General features: G+C 37.6%; 1 protein-coding gene across 5 annotated transcripts in view; it reads left to right on the top strand.

Moving 5' to 3' along the window:
* CCDC138 (coiled-coil domain containing 138) overlaps positions 1 to 24,097 on the top strand; it is a 128,462-nt gene that overhangs the window by 73,337 nt on the left and 31,028 nt on the right. For all 5 annotated transcript variants that reach the window (XM_045981534.1, XM_045981533.1, XM_045981532.1 and 2 more), the window contains one exon: positions 16,820 to 16,996. In XM_045981534.1, coding sequence (XP_045837490.1) covers positions 16,820 to 16,996 — 177 coding nt within the window. The remainder of the gene's footprint in view (positions 1 to 16,819; positions 16,997 to 24,097) is intronic.

Below are 24,097 nucleotides of genomic sequence, written 5' to 3'. Positions count from 1 at the left end.
AAATATTGCCTTGTTTACTATTGTATCCCCCTGCAACTAGCATAGTGCTTAATGTATAATAATAGTGAATAAGGAAACGAATGAATTAAGAATAATGTTTCAATCAAAGTTGACCATTTTTAATACAGTTTTGGTATATAGCTATGAGTTATGTTTTTGGATTACCAAATAGAATTTTTGTTAAAGTCATACCAATATAGTGAAACATTAAATATGCCATCTTTTTATCTTTTCAGTTTGTTAAGTTATATAACTCAGTCTGTTTGGAATTTTTTTAGTGGGAAATGGCAAAAATTTAATTTTACTACTTTCTCTGCAGTGTGTACTGTTTAGTTATACCTGATTATGGAATTTTACAACAACAATAACAAAAAATGAAACTATAACTTGTCTTAGTTTTTCCTTATGTTTATGGTTCTCATAGTTAAACAGATTGAGTGGTAACTGTTTGAAACATCATTTATGAGAAGGGTGTATTAGTCCAAAATAAAGTTCACCACATATCAACATGCATCATAACATCATTTGATAAAATATAATTTGTGTTACTGATAAAACTAGTGCAATAGAGATATAAAATAAGAGAGGGAATTAGGTGCTGTCACCACTTTTGTGCAGTACAGTATTAGACATGCTGACCATCTTCAATAAGCCATTAATAAAAAGAAAGATGAGTATTGGAAATGCAGGAAACTCTTCATTGGATACTCTGTATAAAGTGAGGACATTTGGGGTGCCTGGGTGGCTCAGTGGGCTAAGCCTCGGCCTTCAGCTTGGGTCATGATCCTGGGGTCCTGGGATCAAGCCCCACATTGGGCTCTCTGCTCAGTGGGGAGCCTGCTTCCTCCTCTCTCTCTCTGCCTGCCTCTCTGTCTACTTGTGATCTCTGTCTGTCAAATAAATAAATAAAATCTTAAAAAAAAATAAAGTGAGGACATTTAATGAAACTAGCTCAGAAATTTATTGAATAAAATGTGCTCTGTTCTGGATATTTGTGACCGCACAAGATTCATATGGTGAAATGCTAACCCCCAAAGATGATGATGTTAGTAACTGGGGACTTTAGGAGGGCTTAGATCATGAGGGTGGAGCCCTTATGAATGGGATTAGTCTTAAAGAATCTCCACTGAGATCTCTAGCCCTCACACCATGGGAGGACACAGTGAGAATGAAGGTTCAGGTTGTGAATCAGGAAGTGGGTCTTCACCATGCTGGCGACCATACTTGGACTTCTCCACCTCCATAACTGTGAGCAGTAAAATTCCTGTTGTGTATAAACTACACAATCTCTGGTATTTATTATAGCAGTCTGATAGAATTTGTGTTTCAGAAAACGAGCTTCAAAGGGAATTCACAAAGTCTGTTGACTTTCAATACTATCATTACCGTCTTGACTATCTAACACTGTATAGTATGCCTGCTATGAATATCACTAACAAACAGCAATAACATATGTAAAAAAAGAAATCTTAATATAAAAAAATTATAAAGTTTGTATATAAATCTAATTTGGTGTTTGTAAACTTCATCTTTGTGAAATATAATAGGTATAAATAAAGATATGGGTGCGGCACCTGGGTGGCTCAGTCACTAGAGCGTCTGACTCTTGGTTTCCGCTCAGGTCATGATCCCAGGGTTATGGGATTGAGCCCTGAATTGGGTTTCAAGCTTAGCGGGGAGTCTGTTTGAGATCTCCCTCTCCCCCCACACACTTGCATGCCTGCACACATTCTCTCTCTTTCTCTCTCTAAAAATAAATAAAACCTTTATAAAAAAGGTATGGGTAAGTAGCAGATGAGTGGACAGGGTAACAAAGATTATTGCTAGGTGCCTAGGTGGCTTAGTTGATTAAGCGTCTGCCTTCAGCTCAGGTCATGATCCCAGGATCCTGGGATTGAGCCCCAGATTGGACTCCCTGCTCACTGGGGAGCCTGCTTCCCCCTTGACCCTTCTCCCTGCTCATATTCTCTCTCTCTTGATCTCTCTCTCTCAAATAAATAAATAAATAAATAACCTTGAAAAAAATTTTTAAAAAGATTATTGCTGACATTAAATGGCAGAAATAAAGGACTTTTTCTTTTAGGGTAGGGAAGGGGCAGAAGGAGAGAGAGAGAATTTTAAGCAGGCTACACACCTAGCACAGAGCCTGATACAAGGCTGGATCTCACAACCCTGAGATCATGACCTGAGCTGAAATCAGGAGGCAGATGCTTAACCAACTGAGCTACCCAGGCACTCTGGAAATCAAGGACTTTTGTTCTTCCTAACAAATATATTAAAAATTATAAGATACTCCCAAATGGCTTTGTGTAACAGTACCAATGAAAATTCAAGTATAGTGTGTGTAAGTTGAGAAAGTGGTAGGAAAGTTTGAAATAATACTTGCAATGAATGTAATAATTTGAAACAAGTAAAACAGCAGCATGGGTAGTGGCTTGCCTTAGCAGATTTTAAAGCAACTGTGATAGAGTAGAAAAAAAAAGGCAAATTAGAAAGATCCTGAGCTTACCTCCTTCCATGGATATAGCAAATATATGCAACTACATACAGAGTAACTCTCTGCAAATGACCTCAAGACTAGAAGAACAGCCATTCCGCAGCTAACATTAAAAGGAAAAAGCCAGGGGGGCACCTGGGTGGCTCAGTGGGTTAAAACCTCTGCTTTCAGCTCAGGTCATGATCCCAGTGTCCTGGGATTGAGCCCCATGTCGGGCTCTCTGCTCAGCAGGAAGCCTGCTTCCCTTCCTCTTTCTCTGCCTGCCTCTCTGCCTACTTGTGATCTCTGTCTGTCAAATAGTAAATACATAAACTCTTAAAAAAAAAAAATGAAAAAGCCAGGTATACCTGGGTGGCTCAGTGAGTTAAGCCTCTGCCTTCAGCTAGGTCTGATCTCAGGGTCCTGAGGTCAAGCCCCGCATTCGGCTCTCTGCTCAGCAGGGAGCCTGCTTCCCCCCACCCCCTTGCCTGCCTCTCTGCCTGTTTATGATCTCTGTCTGTCAAATAAATAAACAAAATCTTAAGAGAACAAAATATTTATAAAAGGAAAAAGCCACATCAAGAAGGGTGGGAGGGGAAGAGACATGGTCTTGTTCAGAACATAACTCATAGTGTGGTAATCAAGAATCAAGAATCACATCACAGGTGCAGATACCTGCCTGAGGAGTGAGGGGTTCAAACCCTACATTGTGCACTCCCACCCCAAAGATCTGCACTGAGAAGACAAGCCCACATAATGTCTGGCTTTGAAAAATAGCAGGCCATAACTCTGGGAGGGCTGGAGGGAAATGGAGACTCTTCTCTTAAAGGGCTCATGCACAGTCTCACTCAGCACAAGGCAGCAGTTTGAAAAGCACCTGGGCCATAGGTGAAAGAGATTTATTGACTAATTTTAGGGCATGTGCTGGAGGAGTGGGGATCTATAGGAACTTTCTCTAGGAACAAATTGCTGGCAGGTGCAATTTTTCTTGTCCTCCTTCAGCCTAGCTTGCATGATGCTGCCATGCCAGTTGACACTCTCCATCTGTCATGATGGCCCTGCTTGTCCTGTACCAGCATTCATTTGTGAACATGACCTTCCCAAAGCACCTACCCTTTCAGGCACATTTCTAAAGTGCTTCCCACTGTCCAGCATGCCTGCAACAGTCAAAGATAAACATTCTCACTGGTGATTGACCTCCCCCCAACCAGCACAGTGGCAGCAGTTGCAGCTGGGCCTCTTATCGAGCTGTGCCAGGGCCAGAGCCTCCCACCAGTGCACCCATAGTAGTCGTTGCTGGGCATTGGAGGCAGCTGGTCCAGCAGTCACCTCAGCCCGCTGGGTGGCCCATCAGTTGCAGCCCAGTCACAACAGGAATGTGCACATAGCCAACAAGGGGACATCCTTGAGGGTTGGGTTCTGGTGACTAGGGTGCCTTGTGACTCTGGACCCCACAGATGTTTTCTACATAAAGCTACTACTTTCAAGGCCAGGAGATGTACTGACAAAATGAGGAGACAGAAGAGTATGTTCCAAATGAAAGAATAAGACAAAAACCTTAGAAAAAGATCTAAACAAAACAGAGATAGACAGTCTACAATTCAAAGTAATGATTATAATAAAGATGATCTCAACTTAGGAGGAGAAACAGTAGAGGATTCAACCACAGATTAGAGGATGCAGAACAGCTCAGCAATTAGGAAGACAGGGTAGTGGAAATCATCCAAGCTGAACAGCAAAAAGAAAAAAGACTATTAAAAGTGAGATAAGTTAAGGGACCTCTAGGAGAACATTAAGCTTTCTAATAATTGCATTATAGGGGTTCAGAAGGAGAAAAGAGGGACAAAAGGGTAGAGAACTTATTTGAAGAAATAAGCTGAAAAATTCTCTAACCTGGGGCAGGAAACACATCCAGGTCCAGGAAATACAGAGAATCCCAAATAAGATGAAACCAAAGAGGTCCACACTGAGAAGCATAATAGTTAAAATGTCAAAAATTAGAGGATCTGCTAGGAAGATGGTAGAGTAGAGGGAGTAAGCTTGCCTTGTTGCATGGATACAACTAGATATACTCACAGCAGCATAAATAACCCATGAAATGATCTGAAGACTGGCAGAACAAATTCCACAAACTAAAGGTAGATAAGAGGCCACATCAAAGAAGGTAGGAAGAGTAAAGACAGGGTCTGGGAGTGAAATAGACTGTGGCTGTCCATGTAGGGAGAGATCCAGTGGTGCAGGGAAGAGTGAAATCAGACTTTCACACTGGGGAACCCACAAATGGGAAGGATGAATTCCCATAACATTGGCTTTTGAAAGTGAGAGGGGCCAAACTTCATGAGTTCTTACAACCAGTGAGACTTAATGTGTGGAATTTTCAAAATTGGGGTTCTGGGGGAGCCCTGACCATGTTTGAAAGTGGAGTCCCTACACTTAACGTGACAGCAGGACATACAGCATACATGTAGATACAGCATAGAGCCATCAGTTTGAAAAACTCTGGGGGTAGATGGGAGGGAGAGTGATTTGCTCATCTTAGAGCATGGCTTGGAGAGACAGGGATCATGGGGAGAGCTTTCTAGGAGCAAAGGAGCTGGCAGGCACCATTTCCCTCTCCTGCCAGCATGGCACTGACACTCATTACTCAACTTGCTTGCAATGAAGCCCCTCACCCTGTGTTTTGGCAGATCAACCGTTCCCAGTCACACTTGCCTTAGTTCTGGCATTGCACGCTCCTTCCTCAAAAGACTAGCGCAAACCCTGCCAACACATCTCCCAACCTGCACATTTGCAGGACCTCAGTTCCAGTGGTGGCAGGGGCAAGTCTCATTTCTTGGGTAGACCCCTGCATACCTTGTTAAAACACTCCCCACCCCTGCTGGGACCAAACACCACCCATAATTGGCAAAGAACCTTTACAGATAACTGGACTGAAGTGGGAGGAGGGAAGAGGTTAACAACAGAGCACATACAGTACACATCGGAGAGCCGCCCTAGTGCCAGGCCTTGGGGAGCAGGGCGCATGGCCCTGCAGGGCATTGCAGGACCTCTTCTGTATAAGGCCATTATCATTAAGAGCAAGAGAAGTAGCTGACTGTCCTAACACAAAGAAATAGACGCAGAGAGTCAGACAAAATGAAAGAAGAGGACTAAGCCAAGTGAAATGGAAATAAGTAATATGCTTGACAAAATTTAAAGTAATGTTCATAAAGATACTCACTGAACTTGAGAGTGGAGATAAAAACAAAAAGATGTAAAAGGGGAGGACATCATTGAGACTCTTAACAGAGATAAAAATGAACCATTCAGAGATCAAGAACACCATTAAGAATCAGCAGAAGATAATCTTCGACAAAGCAGGAGAGAATGTCCAATGGGAAAAAGACAGCCTCTTCAATAAATGGTGCTGGGAAAATTGGACAGCCACATGCAGAAAAATGAAATTGGACCACTTTCTTACACCACACATGAAAATAGACTCCAAATGGATGAAGGACCTCAATGTGAGAAAGGAATCCATCAAACTCCTTGAGGAGAACCCAGGCAGCAACCTCTTCGATCTCAGACGCAGCAACATCTTCCTAGGAACATCGGCAAAGGCAACAGAAGCAAGCGCAAAAATGAACTATTGGGATTTCATCAAGATCAAAAGCTTTTGCACAGCAAAGGAAACAGTTAAAATCAAAAGACAACTGACAGAATGGGAGAAGATATTTGCAAATGACATATCAGATAAAGGGCTAGTATCCAAAATCTATAAGGAACTTAGCAAACTCAAAACCCAAAGAACAAACAATCCAATCAAGAAATGGGCGGAGGATATGAATAGACATTTCTGCAAAGAAGACATCCAGATGGCCAACAGACACATGAAAAAGTGCTCCACGTCACTCGGCATCAGGGAAATACAAATCAAAACCACAATGAGATATCACCTCACACCAGTCAGAATGGCTAAAATTAACAAGTCAGGAAATGAGAGATGCTGGCGAGGATGCGGAGAAAAGGGAACCCTCCTCCACTGTTGGTGGGAATGCAAGCTGGTGCAACCACTCTGGAAAACAGCATGGAGGTTCCTCAAAAAGTTGAAAATAGAACTACCCTATGACCCAGCAATTGCACTACTGGGTATTTACCCTAAAGATACAAACGTAGTGGTCCGAAGGGGCATGTGTACCCGAATGTTTATAGCAGCAATGTCTACAATAGCCAAACTATGGAAAGAACCTAGATGTCCATCAACAGATGAATGGATAAAGAAGAGGTGGTATATATACACAATGGAATACTATGCAGCCATCAAAAGAAATGAAATCTTGCCATTTACAACAACGTGGATGGAACTAGAGGGATCATGCTTAGTGAAATAAGTCAATTGGAGAAAGACAACTATCATATGATCTCCCTGATATGAGGACATGGAGATGCAACATGGGGGGTTAGGGGGATAGGAGAAGAATAAATGAAACAAGATGGGATTGGGAGGGAGACAAACCATAAATGACTCTTAATCTCACAAAACAAACTGGGGGTTGCTGGGGGGAGGTGGGGTTGGGAGAGGGGGAGGGGGGTTATGGACATTGGGGAGGGTATGTGCTATGGTGAGTGCTGTGAAGTGTGTAAACCTGGCGATTCACAGACCTGTACCCCTGGGGATAAAAATACATTATATGTTTATAAAAAATAAAAAAAGTTTTGCAAATAACATGATGTATTTACAACCAACAGAAAAAAAAAAAAAAAGAATCAGCAGAAGATAAAGTTAAGAAAACAGTCCCATTTGTAATTGCACCAAAAACAATAAAATAACTAGGAATAAACTTAAAGTGAAAGACCTCTACTCTGAAAAGATTTCAAACTCGACCACAGTTTGTTATCAAAACGGAGTGGTATTCGCACAAAAATAGACACACAGATCAACAGAATAGAATACAGATCCCAGAAATAAACCCACCTTTACCTGATCTGTGACAAAGGAGGCAAGAATATACAATGGTGGAAAAGAGTCTCTTCAATGAATGGTACTGGGAAAACTGAACCACTTTACTATACCATATAAAAAAATAAATTTAGAATGTATTAAAGACCTAAAGTAAGACCTGAAGTCATAAAACTAAAAGAGAGCATAGGCAGTAAACTCTTGGACATTGGTGTGAGCAAAATGTTTTGGGGTCTGCCTCCTCAGAGGCAGGCTAGGGCAGCAAAAGTGAAAATGAACAATTGAGACTACATCAAACTGTAATGCCTTTGCACAGTGAAGGAAAACATCCACAGAATGAAAAGACAACCTTCTGAATTAGAGAAGATATCTGCAAATGATATATCTGATAAGGGATTAATTTCCAAAATATGTATAGGACTTAGTACAACTCAACCCCAAAAAGAAAATCTGATTAGAAAGCGGGCAGGGAATATGAACAGACATTTCTCCGAAGAAGACATATGGGTGGTCAACATCACTAATCAAATGCAAATCAAAACCACAGTGAGATAACACCTCTTATCAGGTTATCAAAAAGCCAAGAAATTCCACTACTAGATATTTACCTGAAAAAACAACAATAGTTTGAAAATATATATGCACCCCTGTTATTTACTCACTGCAGCATTATTTACAATAACCAAGGTAAGGAATAAAGTGTCCTTGTTATGTGAATAGATAAGGAAGATGTGATGCATACACACATGCGCACACACACACACACACACACACACACACACGAAGGAAGGAATATCACTCAGCCATTAAAAAAAAGCAATGACATCTAGGACACCTGAGTCACTCAGTTAAGTATCTGATTCTTGGTCTCAGGGTTATGAGTCAAAACACACACTAGGCCTGGAGATGAAGCCTACTTGAATGAATGAATGAATGAATGAATGAAGTCAGATGTATAGTATAGGGAATATAGTCTGTAGTATTGTAGTAACTATGTATCTAAATGTATTAGATGGTATCTAAATGTATTGTCGAGCATTTTGTAGTGTATTTAAATGTCAAATAACTATTTTGTACACCTAAAACTATTGGAACATAATATGTCAACTATATTTTAGTTTAAAAAAATAAAATTTTAGGGGCGCCTGGGTGGCTCAGTGGGTTAAAGCCTCTGCCTTTCGCTCAGGTCATGATCCCAGGGTCCGGGATCGAGCCCCGCATCGGGCTCCTTGGCGGGGAGCCTGCTTCCTCCTCTCTCTCTCTCTGCCTGCCTCTCTACTTGTGATCTCTATCTGTCAAATAAATAAATAAAATCTTTAAAAAATAAAAAAAATAAAAAAATAAAATTTTAAAGTTAAAATGAAACAATCATGATATATAATAATAATAATGAGTAATTTTAAAAACACCAAAATAGGGCAATAGGAATAGTAAGTCTAGAAATGACAGTTTGCACTTCATATATGCATATTGATTTAGTGAATTTGGTTCCTTCCTTGTGCAAGTCACTTTTTCTTTTAAAAAAGATTTTATTTACTTGACAGAGATCACAAGTAGGCAGAGAGAGGGGGGAAGCAGGCTCCCTGCTGAGCAGAGAGCCCGATTCGGGGCTCGATCCCAGGACCATGAGTTCATGACCTGAGCCGAAGGCAGAGGCGTAACCCACTGAGCCACCCAGGTGCCCCTGCAAGTTACTTTTTTAAGAGAGTAGGAAGAATTATAAGATAGTACCTGCTTTCAAAGTCCTTAGAGTCTGGTGGGTAAGTAGATTGTAAATATTTCTTTCTGCTTCATCTTATAATTATCCACACAGAAGTTTAAATAATGTGCTTCTGGTTAAAGAGATGATAAGGAACGCCTGAGTGGCTTAGTTAAGTGGCTGCCTTCAACTCAGGTCATGATCCCGAGGTTCTGGGATCGAGCCCCATGTCAGGCTCCCTGCTCAGTGGAGAGCCTACTTCTCTCTCTCCCTCTGCCTGCCACTCTGACTACTTGTGCTCTCTCTCTCTGTCAAATAAAGAAATAAAATCTTTTAAAAAAAGAAAAAAAGCGAAAGAGGTGATAAATTAGTTCTGTTGGTATGATTTAGGGGATCAGGAGAGGATTTAGTATTAAGGAATTAGCATTTGAGCTGGACTGTCAGGAATGTGTAGGATTTCATAGGCAGAAAATAAAGTCATTCCTGAGGGAACAGTATGAACTACAGTTTCGAATTGTGGAAGAGCATGGCATGCAAGAAGACCAGTGAGTTTTTCAACAGGAAAACGTGGTGGGATCACAGCTGCTCCTCAAATGGTGATAATCAACTTCTCAAAGCACAACATCACTTTTGATTTATCTTCGTTTAAAAACATACAAATTATATCATAACATGTTTTTTTCTAAAGATTATTTTATTTGAGAGAGAGAGCGCACGCGCAAGCTGGGGAGGCAGGTAGAGGGAGAGGAAGACTCCCTGCTGAGATTGGAGCCTGAACAGGGCTCCATCTCACCACCCTGAGATCATAACCTGAGCCGAAATCAAAGAGTTGGGTGCTTAACTGACTGAGCCACCTAGGTGCCTCCTCATACCATGTTTTTCTTCAGCTTAACTGTTTTCAGTTGATAGTATGTTTGCAGTTCATTCTATACTGACAATATGTAGTGAATTTTTAAGCTTCTGGTGATAATTGGTAATAAAATTTCTAACCAGAATTCACATTATGTTATCTCTTACCTATCTTAGTCACTTCATAACCATCTTGTTTGATTTTGTTATGAATTTTGTCCAATTTCAAAGCAGATAACTTCTGAAGTAAATAACTTCTGAGAAGTGTGTATATTTTTGAGTATAGTCATAACTTTTGTATGTAAAATGGAAGTTGAAAAATTAGACTAGGGGCACCTGGGTAGTTTAGTGGGTTAAAGCCTCTGCCTTCAGCTCAGGTCAGGATCCCAGGGTGCTGGGACCCAGCTCCGCATCGGGCTCTCTGCTCGGTGGGGACCCTGCTTCCTCCTCTCTCTCTGCCTACTTGTGATCTCTGTCAAATAAATAAATAAAAATCTTCAAAAAAAAAAGAAAAGAAAAATTAGACTAAATTCCCCATTAATTTATTTTAAGAAACTGTAAAAAACCTGTAAGTTTATAATCTTTCATCTAAATACATGATCACACAATTGATACTCTTCCTGTAATTTGAAAAATTATTTGTTTGGGTATTTTTTTCTGATTGTGAAATGGTTTTAGAAGTTTTTGAAAAGAAATAAATAAGAAACTACCCAGAATTCATTTAGAAATATACCTTAAAACTATGTTTAAAAACCTTATAGGAGATTCCAGAGGTATTTGTATATAAATTGGATTGAAAAGAATCTCTTAGGTTTAGGGGTGCCTGGGTGGTTCATTTGGTTGAGTGTCTGTCTCCTGGTTTTGGCTCAGGTCATAATCTCAGGGTCATGGGATGGTGCCCTGTCAGGTGTCAGCGGAGAGTCTGAGATTCTCCCTCTCTGCCCCTCGCTCTGCTTTCTCACTCTCTCTCTCTCTTTAAAAATAAATAAATTAGTCTTAAAAAAGAAAAGAAAAGAATCTGTTAGGTCTAATTTGACCTCAGACAAACTTTGAGAACTGGAGTCAAAATTTTAAAATTAGTTAAATCATTACCAAGCAGGCAGAATGAGTATGATTCACTGAAAATAAGTCACGTATGTTCTTAAAAATCTAAACAGTACATTTTTAAAATACTAAAATGTGTTTAAAATAAGCTACATATTGTCTTAAGGTGTATAAAAATTACCACCCATGATTCTCTCCTAATTTTGATTAACAAAGCACATAAAACAACAATATGGTTCTCTAAAGTTGTAAAACAATCTCTAGTTTGCCATTTATGACTAACACATCTGTGATTAGTTTTCATTCAGTTCACTGTTGTGGTCTTTAGTTAAAAATGTTTTAGTAACTAAAGTTTAATAATGCCATACTTTAATTGCATTATTAATGGGCTTTATGAAACTATAGAATTAGAATACACTATATGCAACATTTCCCAAACTTAAACTTCCAGACCTTTTTAGCACTAATTTTCTGAGGGGGACAATTTGGGAAATGCTATCTTACAGTTTATGGAACGCCATTGTAATACCTTATGAAGGTTCATATTACCCTGAGGAACACTTTCAGGGAGAGAAGATTAATGTTAGAAAAGGTGAGTGACTGAAAGGTGAAATTCACATTGGTATTCAATTCTAGAGCTGATGAACTGATTCCTTCTGGACCTTGTGTTTTCTGCCTTCATTGTAAGGTGCTCTAGAGGTTCAGTAGATTGAACGGCAGCTGGTGGATCTCAGTTTATATAATCTTGGGGTAGAGCAAAGTAAGCCAAGTAAAAGAACCAGAAAAGGAAAAAGACATCTATTAACTACAGTTAGGAAAATGATTGTAAGATTATAAGTATAGAGAAAAATAAAAGATACACTGTCTTATATGCTGCAGCAAATTTGGGAGAACTAAAAATTTACACAAAAATCTTAAATCAGAGTAATAGACTTGTCTTAACTCCGGTAACAAGATATTTCCTATTTATAAAAGAAAGTTATCCATTATAAGATTGATTAAATTTAGTATAAAAAGTAAAGAAAATATAGATAAATGTGTTTGGTAACACACATAATATTAAATACTTAATAACCCAAATATATATAATACTTGGTTTCCTTTGAATAGATAGTGTAAATATGTTGTTCAAAAAGATAATATTTGGTGTGAATTTGACACTATAATGCTAAGCCCTTTATAGATTGTCTCTGAATATTATTATTCCCATATTAGTAGTTATGAGTTTATAGAGGTTAGATATTTATGTTAAGGCCACACAACCAGTATTTGATAGAGTCTGGTTCAGCTCACCTCTATCCATTTCTATATCCCACCTTCCTGACCTTATTTTGTGACTTCCTTAGAGGATGTACTCCTGAGATAAAGAAAGAAATAATAATAAACACTTACATAGCACTTCCTATGTTATGGGTTAAGCACTTTATATGTACTAACTCACTTAATCATTATAACAAGGTTATGAGAGATCAGTAATATTGACATCTTAATTTTATAAATGAGGAAATTGAGGCATGGAGAGGTTAAGTCTGCACTTAGTCACTGTGCTACACTGATTCTCCGAAGTAAAATTTAACTGTAAGATACAATTTTTTTCCATTATACTCACAAAAATGAAATGACTGAATATAATGCTAGAAGTCTTTATTGGTAAAATGTGTATATTTTCAAATTATAATATTTCAATATGCAGTATTTTCAATTATAATATATAGTTCACTTATAAGATTAATATATATTTACCAAAACTGTCTTGAGAAATGTGGGGTATTTTAAGCTTTAACTTTAATTCTGTTAGTTAACATACAGTGTTAACTAACTAATAATAGTATAATAATAATAGTGTTAACTAATAACTAACTAATAATAGAGTGATTCAGCACTTCCATACATCACCCAGTCCGCATCACAAGTATCCTCCTTAATCCCCAGCACTTATTTCACTCTATCCCCAGCAGCCTCCCCTCTGGTAACCATCACTTTGTTCTCTGTAGTTAAGAGTCGAAACAGGTACAATTTTGATTGTATTATAGCTTACCATTTTTGACCTGCATTCTGCCTACAGGAGCCACCAAAATGTATCATAACCTTTAATAAGATTTATTGTGTTGTCTAATAATGATAAAGGGTAAATAATTGACAGACCTGCAATTGGAATAGTGAAGGAAATAAGTTCTTGCAGTGTTGTTGGCATTTTTCTAATCATTCATTTGTTTTTTTCAAATTTATTCCCCACAGTAACCTTACAAGGTAGATGGTATTGTCATTTTTACAAAAGAGCAAACTGAGGGTCTGGTGTTTGTAAGGGACTCAGATCTTTTCTTGACCCTAAATAACCAGCCCTTCAACAGTATCATCATGAGGACAGTGGAATGTTATATGTCATCAACAATTTTAAGTAGCTGTGTAGATCTATGTAGTAGGTACTAATATGTACATACTAGTTTGATCTATGTAAAGAAATGAGAACTAAAAGGTAAGAATCTTACCTGATAATATTGTTTTAGAGACCAATTTCTTGTCTAACTAAATGTACTCTCTCTCCTTTTTAGTTGTGTGCATCAGAGCTAGTTCTGGTGTCCTGCCCGTCTTAATACTTGGCCCCCAACTTATGCAGATATATATTGCAGATGTATGTTTTTGTAAATTATGTACTTATTTATACTTCAGGCCTAAAGAACTGTAGGGATTATTGCCATTCTCAGATAACAGAAACAATATAGGATTAAGAACTTCAGTTTACAGTTAGATAACTAAGGATGAGTCTCACCCCCATCGCTAGTTATGTGACATTGGGCAGGTCCCTTCTTTTTTGTGTTTCACCACAATTTTTAAATTTAATTTTTAAGGTTAAATGAGAATTAATATGAAGGTTTAGCAAAGAGTGTGGCATATAGTAAGTGCTTCCTGCTAGCATTATCTTAAACATTATTTAGTATTATTTAACTTCTGAGTTGGTTTTACTTGAGTTCAGAATTGAGGTCTGTTAGACTGCATTAGATTTGTATTGCTTCATAATAAACCATCAAACACTTGTTGCTTAAAACAACCAGTTTTGGTATAATTGATAACTGAAATTTTTTAAAATATTCTCTTCGAAGTTAAATTGTTATTGATTTTAGAAAATCTTCACTATTAGGGAAATTTAAATAATGATATAATTTTTTTACTTCTCCCTAAAAGGTAAGGCAACATAACAATAAAATCACCAAATACTATCTCCCCCCAAATTAATTAGGCACAATTTTTTAATTTCACAGATTTGCTGTATCATGTACCACTTAGCCTATTTAATCTCAGATGAAGTATTAATGAGAAGTGAAGTAATCTGTGTCAAATACAGTAGGTGGCACTGTGATAAAAACTTTCGTTTCTGTGAAGAATTGAGTTCGGGGTTCATCCATACTCTTCTACTGAGTGTTTACTAAATAAATATAGGTTTCTAAATAAGGCAGACTTGAACAGAATCTAGCAACTTTGGTTAACCTAAATACACATTTATTTGCAGTGTTTTGTTTTATTTAATTACCAAATTAAGTACAATAATGGCAGTGTTCTTTGAACTAAATTCTACCAAAAGTAAGAGTAGTGAAGGAATAGATTTAGATTTCAAATATATTTATTGGAAGGAATAGAAAGAACTGATTGAGGTGCAGATTTTAATTTCTCAAAATTCTTCCATATATATTTTAATATATATTTATGTATTTCAGTTCTCTCCTAGGTATTGCACACAGGTTATCCTCAGCTTTTCATTCTTTTTTTTTTTTTTTTAAGATTTTATTTATTTATTTGGCAGATAGAGAGATTACAAGTAGGCAGAGAAGCAGGCTTCCCGCTGAGCAGAGATCCTGATGTGGGGCTTGATCCCAGGACCCTGAGATCATGACCTGAGCCGAGGTAGAGGCTTAACCCACTGAGTCACCCAAGTACCCCCAGCTTCTCATTCTTAGTAGTAGTTAAGCTTTTAAATCATTTCTTTAGTTTATGTAAACTAAAACAGCAAAGATGAATGCAACACATCAGCCAGAAGATAGTAAAATTTAATGGGGGGTGGTTCTGTCATATTTTCAATGTATTTTAAAGTATCCTCGAACCTTATTTAACCAGAAATCATCAGTAGAAAAATTAACTCACTAGTGTTTGAACAGCACAGTTTTTTAAAAAAATTCCTTTCAATAGTATATTGAAAGAGTTTAGGAAACTGGAATATTCTTGTACAATTAAAAGCACAATGTAAAATTGTTACAAGAGTACTTTGGGTACTCTTTGGGTTGTTTGGTGTATTGAAGTGTAACGATATAAGTATCTTAATATCTTGCTTGCATTGATTGGCGTTAAACTGGTGCTACTCAGTCCTGGCTTTACAGGTTTCCCAATCATCTGTGGAACGTCTTTAAGAAAGTTCCAGGCAAAGATATGGAGAAAAGGGAGCCTTCATGCACTATTGGTGGGAATGTAAATTGGTATAGCCACTATGCAAAACAGGGTGGAGGCTCCTCTAAAAATTAAAAATAGAATTACCATATGGCAAAAAAAGAAAGAAAGGTCCAGGGTTTCTTTTTTAAAAAAATATATATATATACCACATTTTATATATCCATTCATCCGTCAATATATACTTAACAGATACATGTTTCCATGTCTTGGCTAATAAGGTGAACTATGGAAATGAAAATGTAACCACTATGGAAAACAGTATGGAGTTCAACAAAAATTAAAAATAAAACTATCAGATGATCCAGCAATTCCATTTCAGGATATTATCCAAAGGAACCTAAAACAATAACTCAAAAAGTTGCAGGGATTCTGATCTAGTGGGTGTCATCATAACATTGGCCTTGGCAAAACCATGCTGTGCTAATGGCAGATAATATAACACACCAGAGCACATCTAGTCCTCTCGAGTTGTCTTTGAATGGCTGTTTGATCTTTATTAAGAGACAGAAATCCTTGTTTAAAAGTTTGTGTAAAGTTACATTTTGAAGTAAGTAAACACTTAGAAGCAACAAAAAAATTCTCAAATGCTGGGTAAAAATAAAGACACTTTTTTTTTTTTTTAAAGATTTTTTAATGTATTTTGCAGAGATCACAGGTAGGCAGAGAGGCAGATAGAGAGAGAGGAGGAAGCAAGCTCCCCGCTGAGTGGAGAGCCCGATGCGGAGCTCAATCCCAGGACCCCAAGACCATGACCTGAGCCGAAGGCAGAGGCCTTAACCCACTAAGCCACCCAGGCACCCCAATAAAAACACTTTTGAAAGCATATGGTAGTTATCAAATATGAAAAAATAAACATTACTGTGGTCTAACTATTAAACATCAACTGTTTTCTTGTAATAAAAAAACAATTTATTGTTATTTTGGTGTTAAAATATGAATGAAATTTATACCCCATCATAGTATAATTTCTCATTTCAAGCATTTGAGTGGGTTTTTTTTTTTTTTGTGGTTTATTTTTTTAGATTTTATTTATTTATTTGACAGAGACAGCAAGAGAGGGAGCACAAGCAGGGGGAGTGGGAGAGGGAGAAGCAGGCTTCCCATTGAGCAGGGAACCCCATGTGGGGCTTGATCCCAGGACTCTGGGATCATGACCTAAGCCAAAAGGCAGATGCTTAACGACTGAGCCACCCAGGCACCCTTCAACCATTTGAGTTCTAATGGATTGTAAATTTAGCCAGTGATCTCTGGTCATTTAATTCTTGTTTCCCTTTTAAATTTAAGTGATGGTATTTTCTTTTTTTTGTTGTTTCTAATTACCAGCTACACTCCTGACTGATAATGACAGTTGACTTTATATACTGTTTTTCAGCTGACTACCTGGCTCAGGCATTTGATTCTCTCTGTTTGGACTTGAAGACAGATGAAGGAAAAGTCTTGTTTTTGGAATATCAAGCTGTTCCAGTAATACTAAATCATCTACGAATATCCAGCAAAGGACTTCTTTCTAACGTTGTTGATAGTTTGCTTCAGATGACAGTGGAATCTAGTAAGTTTTAAAGTTTTTAGATACACAAAGAAATGACAGTCAAGGATTTTGTGTTCTGAATGTATAACTATATATCAGATATATTGTATTTTAGAATAGAAATGGTTAAGGAGTAATTTTTGACAGTTGTGTAATTGTTATTAATAACATCTCTTAAAGTTATATGTCTAAATTTCCATTAACATTGCACAATTTCCAGTACTCACTTCATCTCATCTCAGTTATGTGCATATACTCTGCATTGTTATTCATGTTTTCGAGCTTCCTTGTCCATTCTTCCCTGTCTCATCATTCTGACAGATCTAATCCTGTATTCCCTGCTTGCTTAGGAGATGTTCGTCTCCCCATCTAAAGGGAGAATATGACAAAGCCATATTCCTGTTTCTTCTTCAACCTTACTGTTTTGTTGGAGGGTTGAGGGAGTGGGAGGAGCACTCAGGTGTATATGTGGCTCCTTTTTTTCATGCATATTTGTAACATTTTGTAGTATGTGGCTTTATTTTTTCTTTTTGTTTTTTATATTGCTGTAGTAAGTTCTTTTAACTTACTATTGATGGTTCCTAATTTAGCCCAGATATGTATGGGGATGTTGAACATAAATATTTTCATTTGCTTTGGTTGGTATTGCTCTTTGAACCTTAAGTAACCCCTTGACTTGTAAGAAGCAATCATTTTGCCTCAGTAATTCTTTTTCACTTGTAACTTTTCCTCTTTCCTATTCCCCCTTCCTTCTACAGCACTTCTAAAGTGAAATGTTTATGCCTTCCAGAAGGTGGAAACTAAAATTGGAAAGTCATTGCTCATTGTGGTAGTAAGCAGTCTGTGGTACTTGGTGCTTGTGGGTGAATCCCTAACAGCTGGGTGTAAAGCATAGTTCTACCTCTTACTAGGTACCTTCAGCATATGGCTTCACATTTTTAATTCATTTTATATACTTTCTCGTTTTTCTTTAGCAACATCCCTATGAGGGATGAAAAACTGAGTCCAAGAAATGTCAGGTAACTTGTCCATGGCTTCCATAGTTAGGTGGAGGTAGGACTTAGATTTGAAAAAAATGTTTCTGATTCTAGATGTAATAAGATACATTCTACCATTGCACTGTGATTAGGTTTTCTAGAGGCTTTTTTCCTGCCCCCAAATGTCAAATATTCTCTGACATATTTTATTAATATTTTTAGCCATTTGCAACTGCTAAGATATTTCACTTATAGTTGGGGATATAGCTACCTTGTTAAAAAATCTTAACTTACTAATATATGTTATAGAGCAAAAAAGTGAAAAATTAGAAAACTGAGACACAGACACCCAAGATTACTTGCTTAAAGTGGGTAGACTTATAATTAAGTTTCATAGGATTTTTCTTTCTTTTTAAATTTTTTTTATTTTTTTAATTTTATTTATTTATTTTTATTTGTTTATTTACAGCATAACCGTGTTCATTGTTTTGGCATCACACCCAGTACTCCATGCAGTACGTGCCCTCCCTATTACCCACCACCTGGTTCCTCAACCTCCCACCCCCCCGCCCCTTCAAAACCCTCTGGTTGTTTTTCAGAGTCCATAGTCTCTCAAGGTTCATCTCCCCTTCCAGTTTCCCTCAACTCCCTCTCCTCTCCATCTCCCCATGTCCTCCATGTTATTTGTTATGCTCCACAAATAAGTGAGACCATATGATACTTGACTCTCTCTGCTTGACTTATTTCGCTCAGCATAATCTCTTCCAGTCCCGTTGCTACAAAAGTTGGGTATTCATCCTTTCTGATGGAGGCATAATACTCCATTGTGTATATGTACCACATCTTCCTTATCCATTCATCCGTTGAAGGGCATCTTGGTTCTTTCCACAGTTTGGCGACCGTGGCCATTGCTGCAATAAACATTGGGGTGCAGATGGCCCTTCTTTTCACTACATCTGTATCTTTGGGGTAAATACCCAGCAGTGCAATTGCAGGGTCATAGGGAAGCTCTGTTCTTAATTTCTTCAGGAATCTCCACACTGTTCTCCAAAGTGGCTGCACTAACTTGCATTCCCACCAACAGTGTAAGAGGGTTCCCCTTTCTCCACATCAGATTTTTTTAAATATTTTTAAAATATTTTATTTATTTATTTGTCAGAGAGAGAGAGTGCACACACAGGCAGGGTGAGTGTCAAGCAGAGGGAGAGGCTGGCTCCCTCCTGAGCAAGGAACCTGATTCAGGACTTGATCCCAGGACACTGGGATCATGACCTGAGCCAAAGACAGATGCTTAACCAACTCAGCCGCCCAGGTGCTCCTGGGCGGCTTTCTTTCTTTCTTTTTAAAGATTTATCTATTTATTAGAGAGAGAGAGAGGGGATGGGGGGAGGGAGAAAGAGAATCTCAAGCAGACTCCCTTGCTTAGTATGGAGCCCCACATGGGCCCGACACAGGGCTCAGTCTCACAGCCCTGAGATCATGACCTGAGTGGAAATCAGGAGTTTAACTGACTAAAACACCCAGGATTTTTCTCAATGAGGAAAACAAAAATTTTACCAGACGCAAATGTCTATTCATTAGAAACAAATCTGTCTGAATATTCCTGACAGAGGTGAAATCTTGTAGCCAAAGGAAAACTAAATATATGAATTTATGAAATAGTGAACCTACTTGGGTGAATGGCTTTGTGGCACCATAACATTCACATATGGGGAAATAGTAGTAAAGTCAGCAGACGTTCAGTTCATTCACGTGTTTACCTTGTTCAGATTATACTTAAATCCAAGGTTATCTTTTCTTGTGCAAATGGAATAAATAAAGCAGTTTCTAAATGTGGATTCCTAGAAAGCCATATCATTTTTAGTGACAGAAAACTTTTGGGAGATTAGAAATGGGTGAATCTTTGATAATTTCTGACTGAAGTATATTTATTTGCTTGATATATTTTTCTTTTTCTTTTTCTTTTTTTTTTTTAAAGAGTTTATTTGACAGGCAGGTCACAACTAGGCAAGGAGCCAGGCAGAGAGAGAGAAGGAAGCAGGCTCCCTGCTGAGCAGAAAGCCTGATGCGGGGCTCTATCCCAGGACCCTGAGATCATGACCTGAGCCAAAGGCAGAGGCTTAACCCACTGAGCCACCCAGGCACCCATATTTTTCTATTTTTAATATAAACCCAGTACCTAATGTTAACCAAAGAAATGTGTTGAAGGGGTTAAATGAATAATTGACTAAAATGCAGCAAATACTTATCTAGCTGTTGGTTTTATGTTCTGTTTTTTCTGGATTTGAGATGAGAAACTCATTTCACCATTTTTATAATTTACACATGCCTTTTCTTTTTCTTTTTTTTTAAGTTCAGAGGAAAAAGTTGTGGGAAGAGAAATCTTGATAGAATGGATTTGCAGGAGTGCCTGGGTGGCTCAGTGTGTTGAGCATCTGATCTTGGCTCAGGTCATGATCTCAGAGTCCTGGGATCAAGCCTGCATCGGGTTCCCTGCCCAGCAGGAAGCCTGCCTCTCCCTCTCCCACTCCCCCTGCTTGTGTTCCTTCTCTCTTTGTGTCTCTCTCTGTCAAATAAAAGAATAAATCTTTTTTTTTTTTTAAGATTTTATATATTTATTTGACAGAAATCACAGGTAGGCAGAGAGGCGGACAGGAAGCAGTCTCCCGGCTGAGCAGCCAGCCTGATGCGGGGCTCGATCCCAGGACCATGAGATCATGACCTGAGCTGAAGGCAGAGGCTTAACCCGCTGAGCTACCAGGTGCCCCTAAATAAACAAAATCTTAAAAAAAATAAGAATGGATTTGCAGATTGCTTATGTCACACAATTAATGGGTCTTGGTGACCAGCTATGTATGAGGTGACATGTTTCAAGCATTGTGTTTGCAGTGCTTTGCTGAGCCTTGGGGCTTCCTCCAGTGTCCATTTAGGGCTTTGGAGCAAGAGGCTGGAGGAAGGTGTCAATGGGCCAGGCTCTTGCCCGGGAGTACTCAAAGTGCTTATTGGTCTCACAAGTCAGTGCAGAAACAGTGTTTAAAACTTGTGTAGTAGTTGTCAAATTACTAATTTTATCAAGTTCAATAATAATTTTAAAAACTTGGACTTGTATGTTTTATTTCATTTCTAGTGTTTTTTTTTAATGGTATTGTAAAACAAATTCTGAAAAGTTTATTTGAGCAAACAGTGATTCCAGAGGGATAGCCCCAAATCTGAAAATAGGTAGGGGTGCTCTGCAGGTAGTGCTAGGGCAGAGGCTTTTATAGAAAAGATAGGGAAGCAGAGCAAAGAAATTATTTAATTGGCTATAACACAAATGTTTGCCTTATTGGGGAAAATACAGTTATTTGGCTGTTATGATAGTTGAGGTTCATGTTCTACAATTCAAAGAAATCTGGTTGGCATTGATGATTAGTTTTTCTTGAATTTTGTTTTCTTAGATTCAAGTGCACTGACTGCTTTAGAATTTGATTTGTTTACGTAGGGTACCCTTCTGAAGGTATGAGAGCCCCGCAGTCTAATAGCCTCTTTGTTGAACTCTTTTAGACAGTATTTTGTTAAAGTCTTGCATTCTCTGTGCTGGATTGGAAGTCGCAGACCAGTTCTTACAGTAGTTTGAGGAGCAATAGGGTACTCCATCTTCACTGGATACTTCATGTTAAGCTCTTACAGAGTGGTGGTTTCTCTTGTCCCACTTGTGCTCTTCCCCCGGATTCATCTTTTCAGCTATGAGATATGTTTTTAGCTGCATAGGTATTTACTGTTTTTTGAAAGCTGCTAAAATGTATTTCTTTATGATCTAGGTATATTTTACTTTAAAATGCATTTCTTTGAGTGTAAACTAAGATCTATACATTGATTTACCTCAATGTATATATTATGAGCACATTGTTTTTTTAGATTGAGGGCTTCTGATAATACCTCTTTTACCCAGAAGAGGTAATATGAGTATATATCATATAATAACTTAGTAGTGTTGATTTTAGAAAATTATTTTGTGGTTTCTTTTTCTTTTTCCTGTCAGTGGTTAAAAGCTATTATTCACTTATCTGGGTTTAGCTGTGTAAGAACTTGAGTCTTATTTTATTTTTCAAACAGTACTTCCCTTTTCTTGTCAGACTTCGTTTAAATAGGGGGACTTAAGTTTGTATTTGTATTATTTAGTTCATTCTGTTCTGCGGCCTAAAAACTGCCCGTCTAAGGTAACATGCTACCATTTAACACTTGAATGGCAATAACGTATTTGAGTACATTTTGCAGGCACTTTTTATTTGTATTATAAAAATAATAGAAATTTGGAAGGCTGCAAACTGGAAGAAAAGTCTTATTATCCAAAGATATGTACATTTACTTTATATGTACATTACTTTCTCACTTTTAACCATGAATAATTTTCATGATGTTGGGTATTTCTTTTCTTTTTCTTTGTTTAACATGGTTAGATTCTAGTGTACATTTAGTTGCATCAGTCTATGTTTATCTGTCTAAAATATCAAAATATAAGAAAATATTAGAGTATTTTGCAAAGAAATATACATGAGTACTGTTTAAATTATGAATATGGGTAAAATGTATATTATAATACAGTTAAATATAGCAAAGAATTATCAAATACCTTATGCTACATGCATTAAATATGTTCTGTGGATCTTAAAGTTATTTGTGAACTTACTTGTATTTCTTAGTTTGGTGCTCTTTTTCATTGGCAGTTGATTTTTCTTGATTTGAGCAATATCACTTCTTCCCTTCTTGCTATTTATTCTCTCATTCTATTATGTTTTTATTATTAAGGAGATCAAAGCAAAAGTAATTTCAATGAAATGACAAGTGCAATTTATTTTTCAACAGTGTACCAACTTAGTATAAAAACACCCACTTTTCTTTTCTAGTCATGAATCCTACATACGTATAACCTGTTTTCTCAGCTAAAAGCTTTCAAATGAAAGAATGTTCTATAGGGAAAAACAATGGGAAGATTTATTTTTAGTAAATGAAGTATATATAATAATTTTTTTTATAATAATATTTTTTAAGTATAAGAAGTTGACACCCCTCTTAATACTACCACCTTAATAAGATAGAGTTTGCATATTGCCTGATACACATATTTTTTACATAGTTGCAATCATAATATGCATACTTTGTTGTATAAGAAATATGTATTCATTATAGAAAAATTAGAAAATACAACTTTATTTCATTCAACAAATATCTGTCTATAGACGATACACTTACCCTGGCACTCAGTGAGACACTAGGAGTACAGCAGAGTGCAAGATAATTAGGTCCCCTGTCAACATGAAGCTATGGTCTAGTTGTCTTTTGTCAAATTATTGGTATAGTGAGGATGATAATAATACCAGTATCATAGAATTATAAAAGTGGTAAGAGAGTTAGCCATGCAGAGGTCTGGAAGACTGTTGTAGGGAGCAGGACCCGCTAGAGCAAAGGTGTTAGGGCAGGTATTAATTGTTAGATATGGTATTTTCAAGGCACACCAGGAAGCCAGTGTAGCTGAAGCAGAGTGAGTGGCAGAGTAGTAGAAAAATCAGAAAGTGGGGCCTGGCACTCATTCAGAAGGGCCTTGCTGCCCAACAGTAAGACAGGGGGACTTCTAGTCACTAAAATTCCTTGAACTTACCCTTTCTGTTCTCCTTTGTTGAATGTCATATTATGAGCTTTTTTTTTTTTTCATATTTCTGCATAGCCCTTATTTTTAGTTGTTGCTTAATACTTAATATTTCATATATGCATATATATATGTTTATATAATATTCATTATTACTATATGTTTATGTAATATTTATTGTTACCATTTATTGAGACATTTCTTGTAGGAAGTGTGTATGAAACTTGATAAGAAAATCAATTCATTGGCTTTCCATCCCAGCATAAAAGAGCTTTCAAGTAGTTTGAGGGATATGGGGCTCAGGGTACTAACCTAGCAATCCTTTGCATTACCTCTTTTTTTTTTAAGATTTTATGTATCCATTGACAAAGATCACAAGTAGGCAGAGAGGCAGGCAGAGAGAGAGAGAGAGAGGAGGAAGCAGGCTCCCCACGGAGCAGAGAGCCTGATGTGGGGCTCGATCCCAGGACCCTGGGATCATGACCCGATCCAAAGGCAGAGGCTTTAACCCACTGAGCC

This window comes from Meles meles, chromosome 16, assembly GCF_922984935.1.
Source record: "Meles meles chromosome 16, mMelMel3.1 paternal haplotype, whole genome shotgun sequence".
Taxonomy (NCBI): domain Eukaryota; kingdom Metazoa; phylum Chordata; class Mammalia; order Carnivora; family Mustelidae; genus Meles; species Meles meles.
This window is presented reverse-complemented; position numbering and strand designations above follow the sequence as displayed.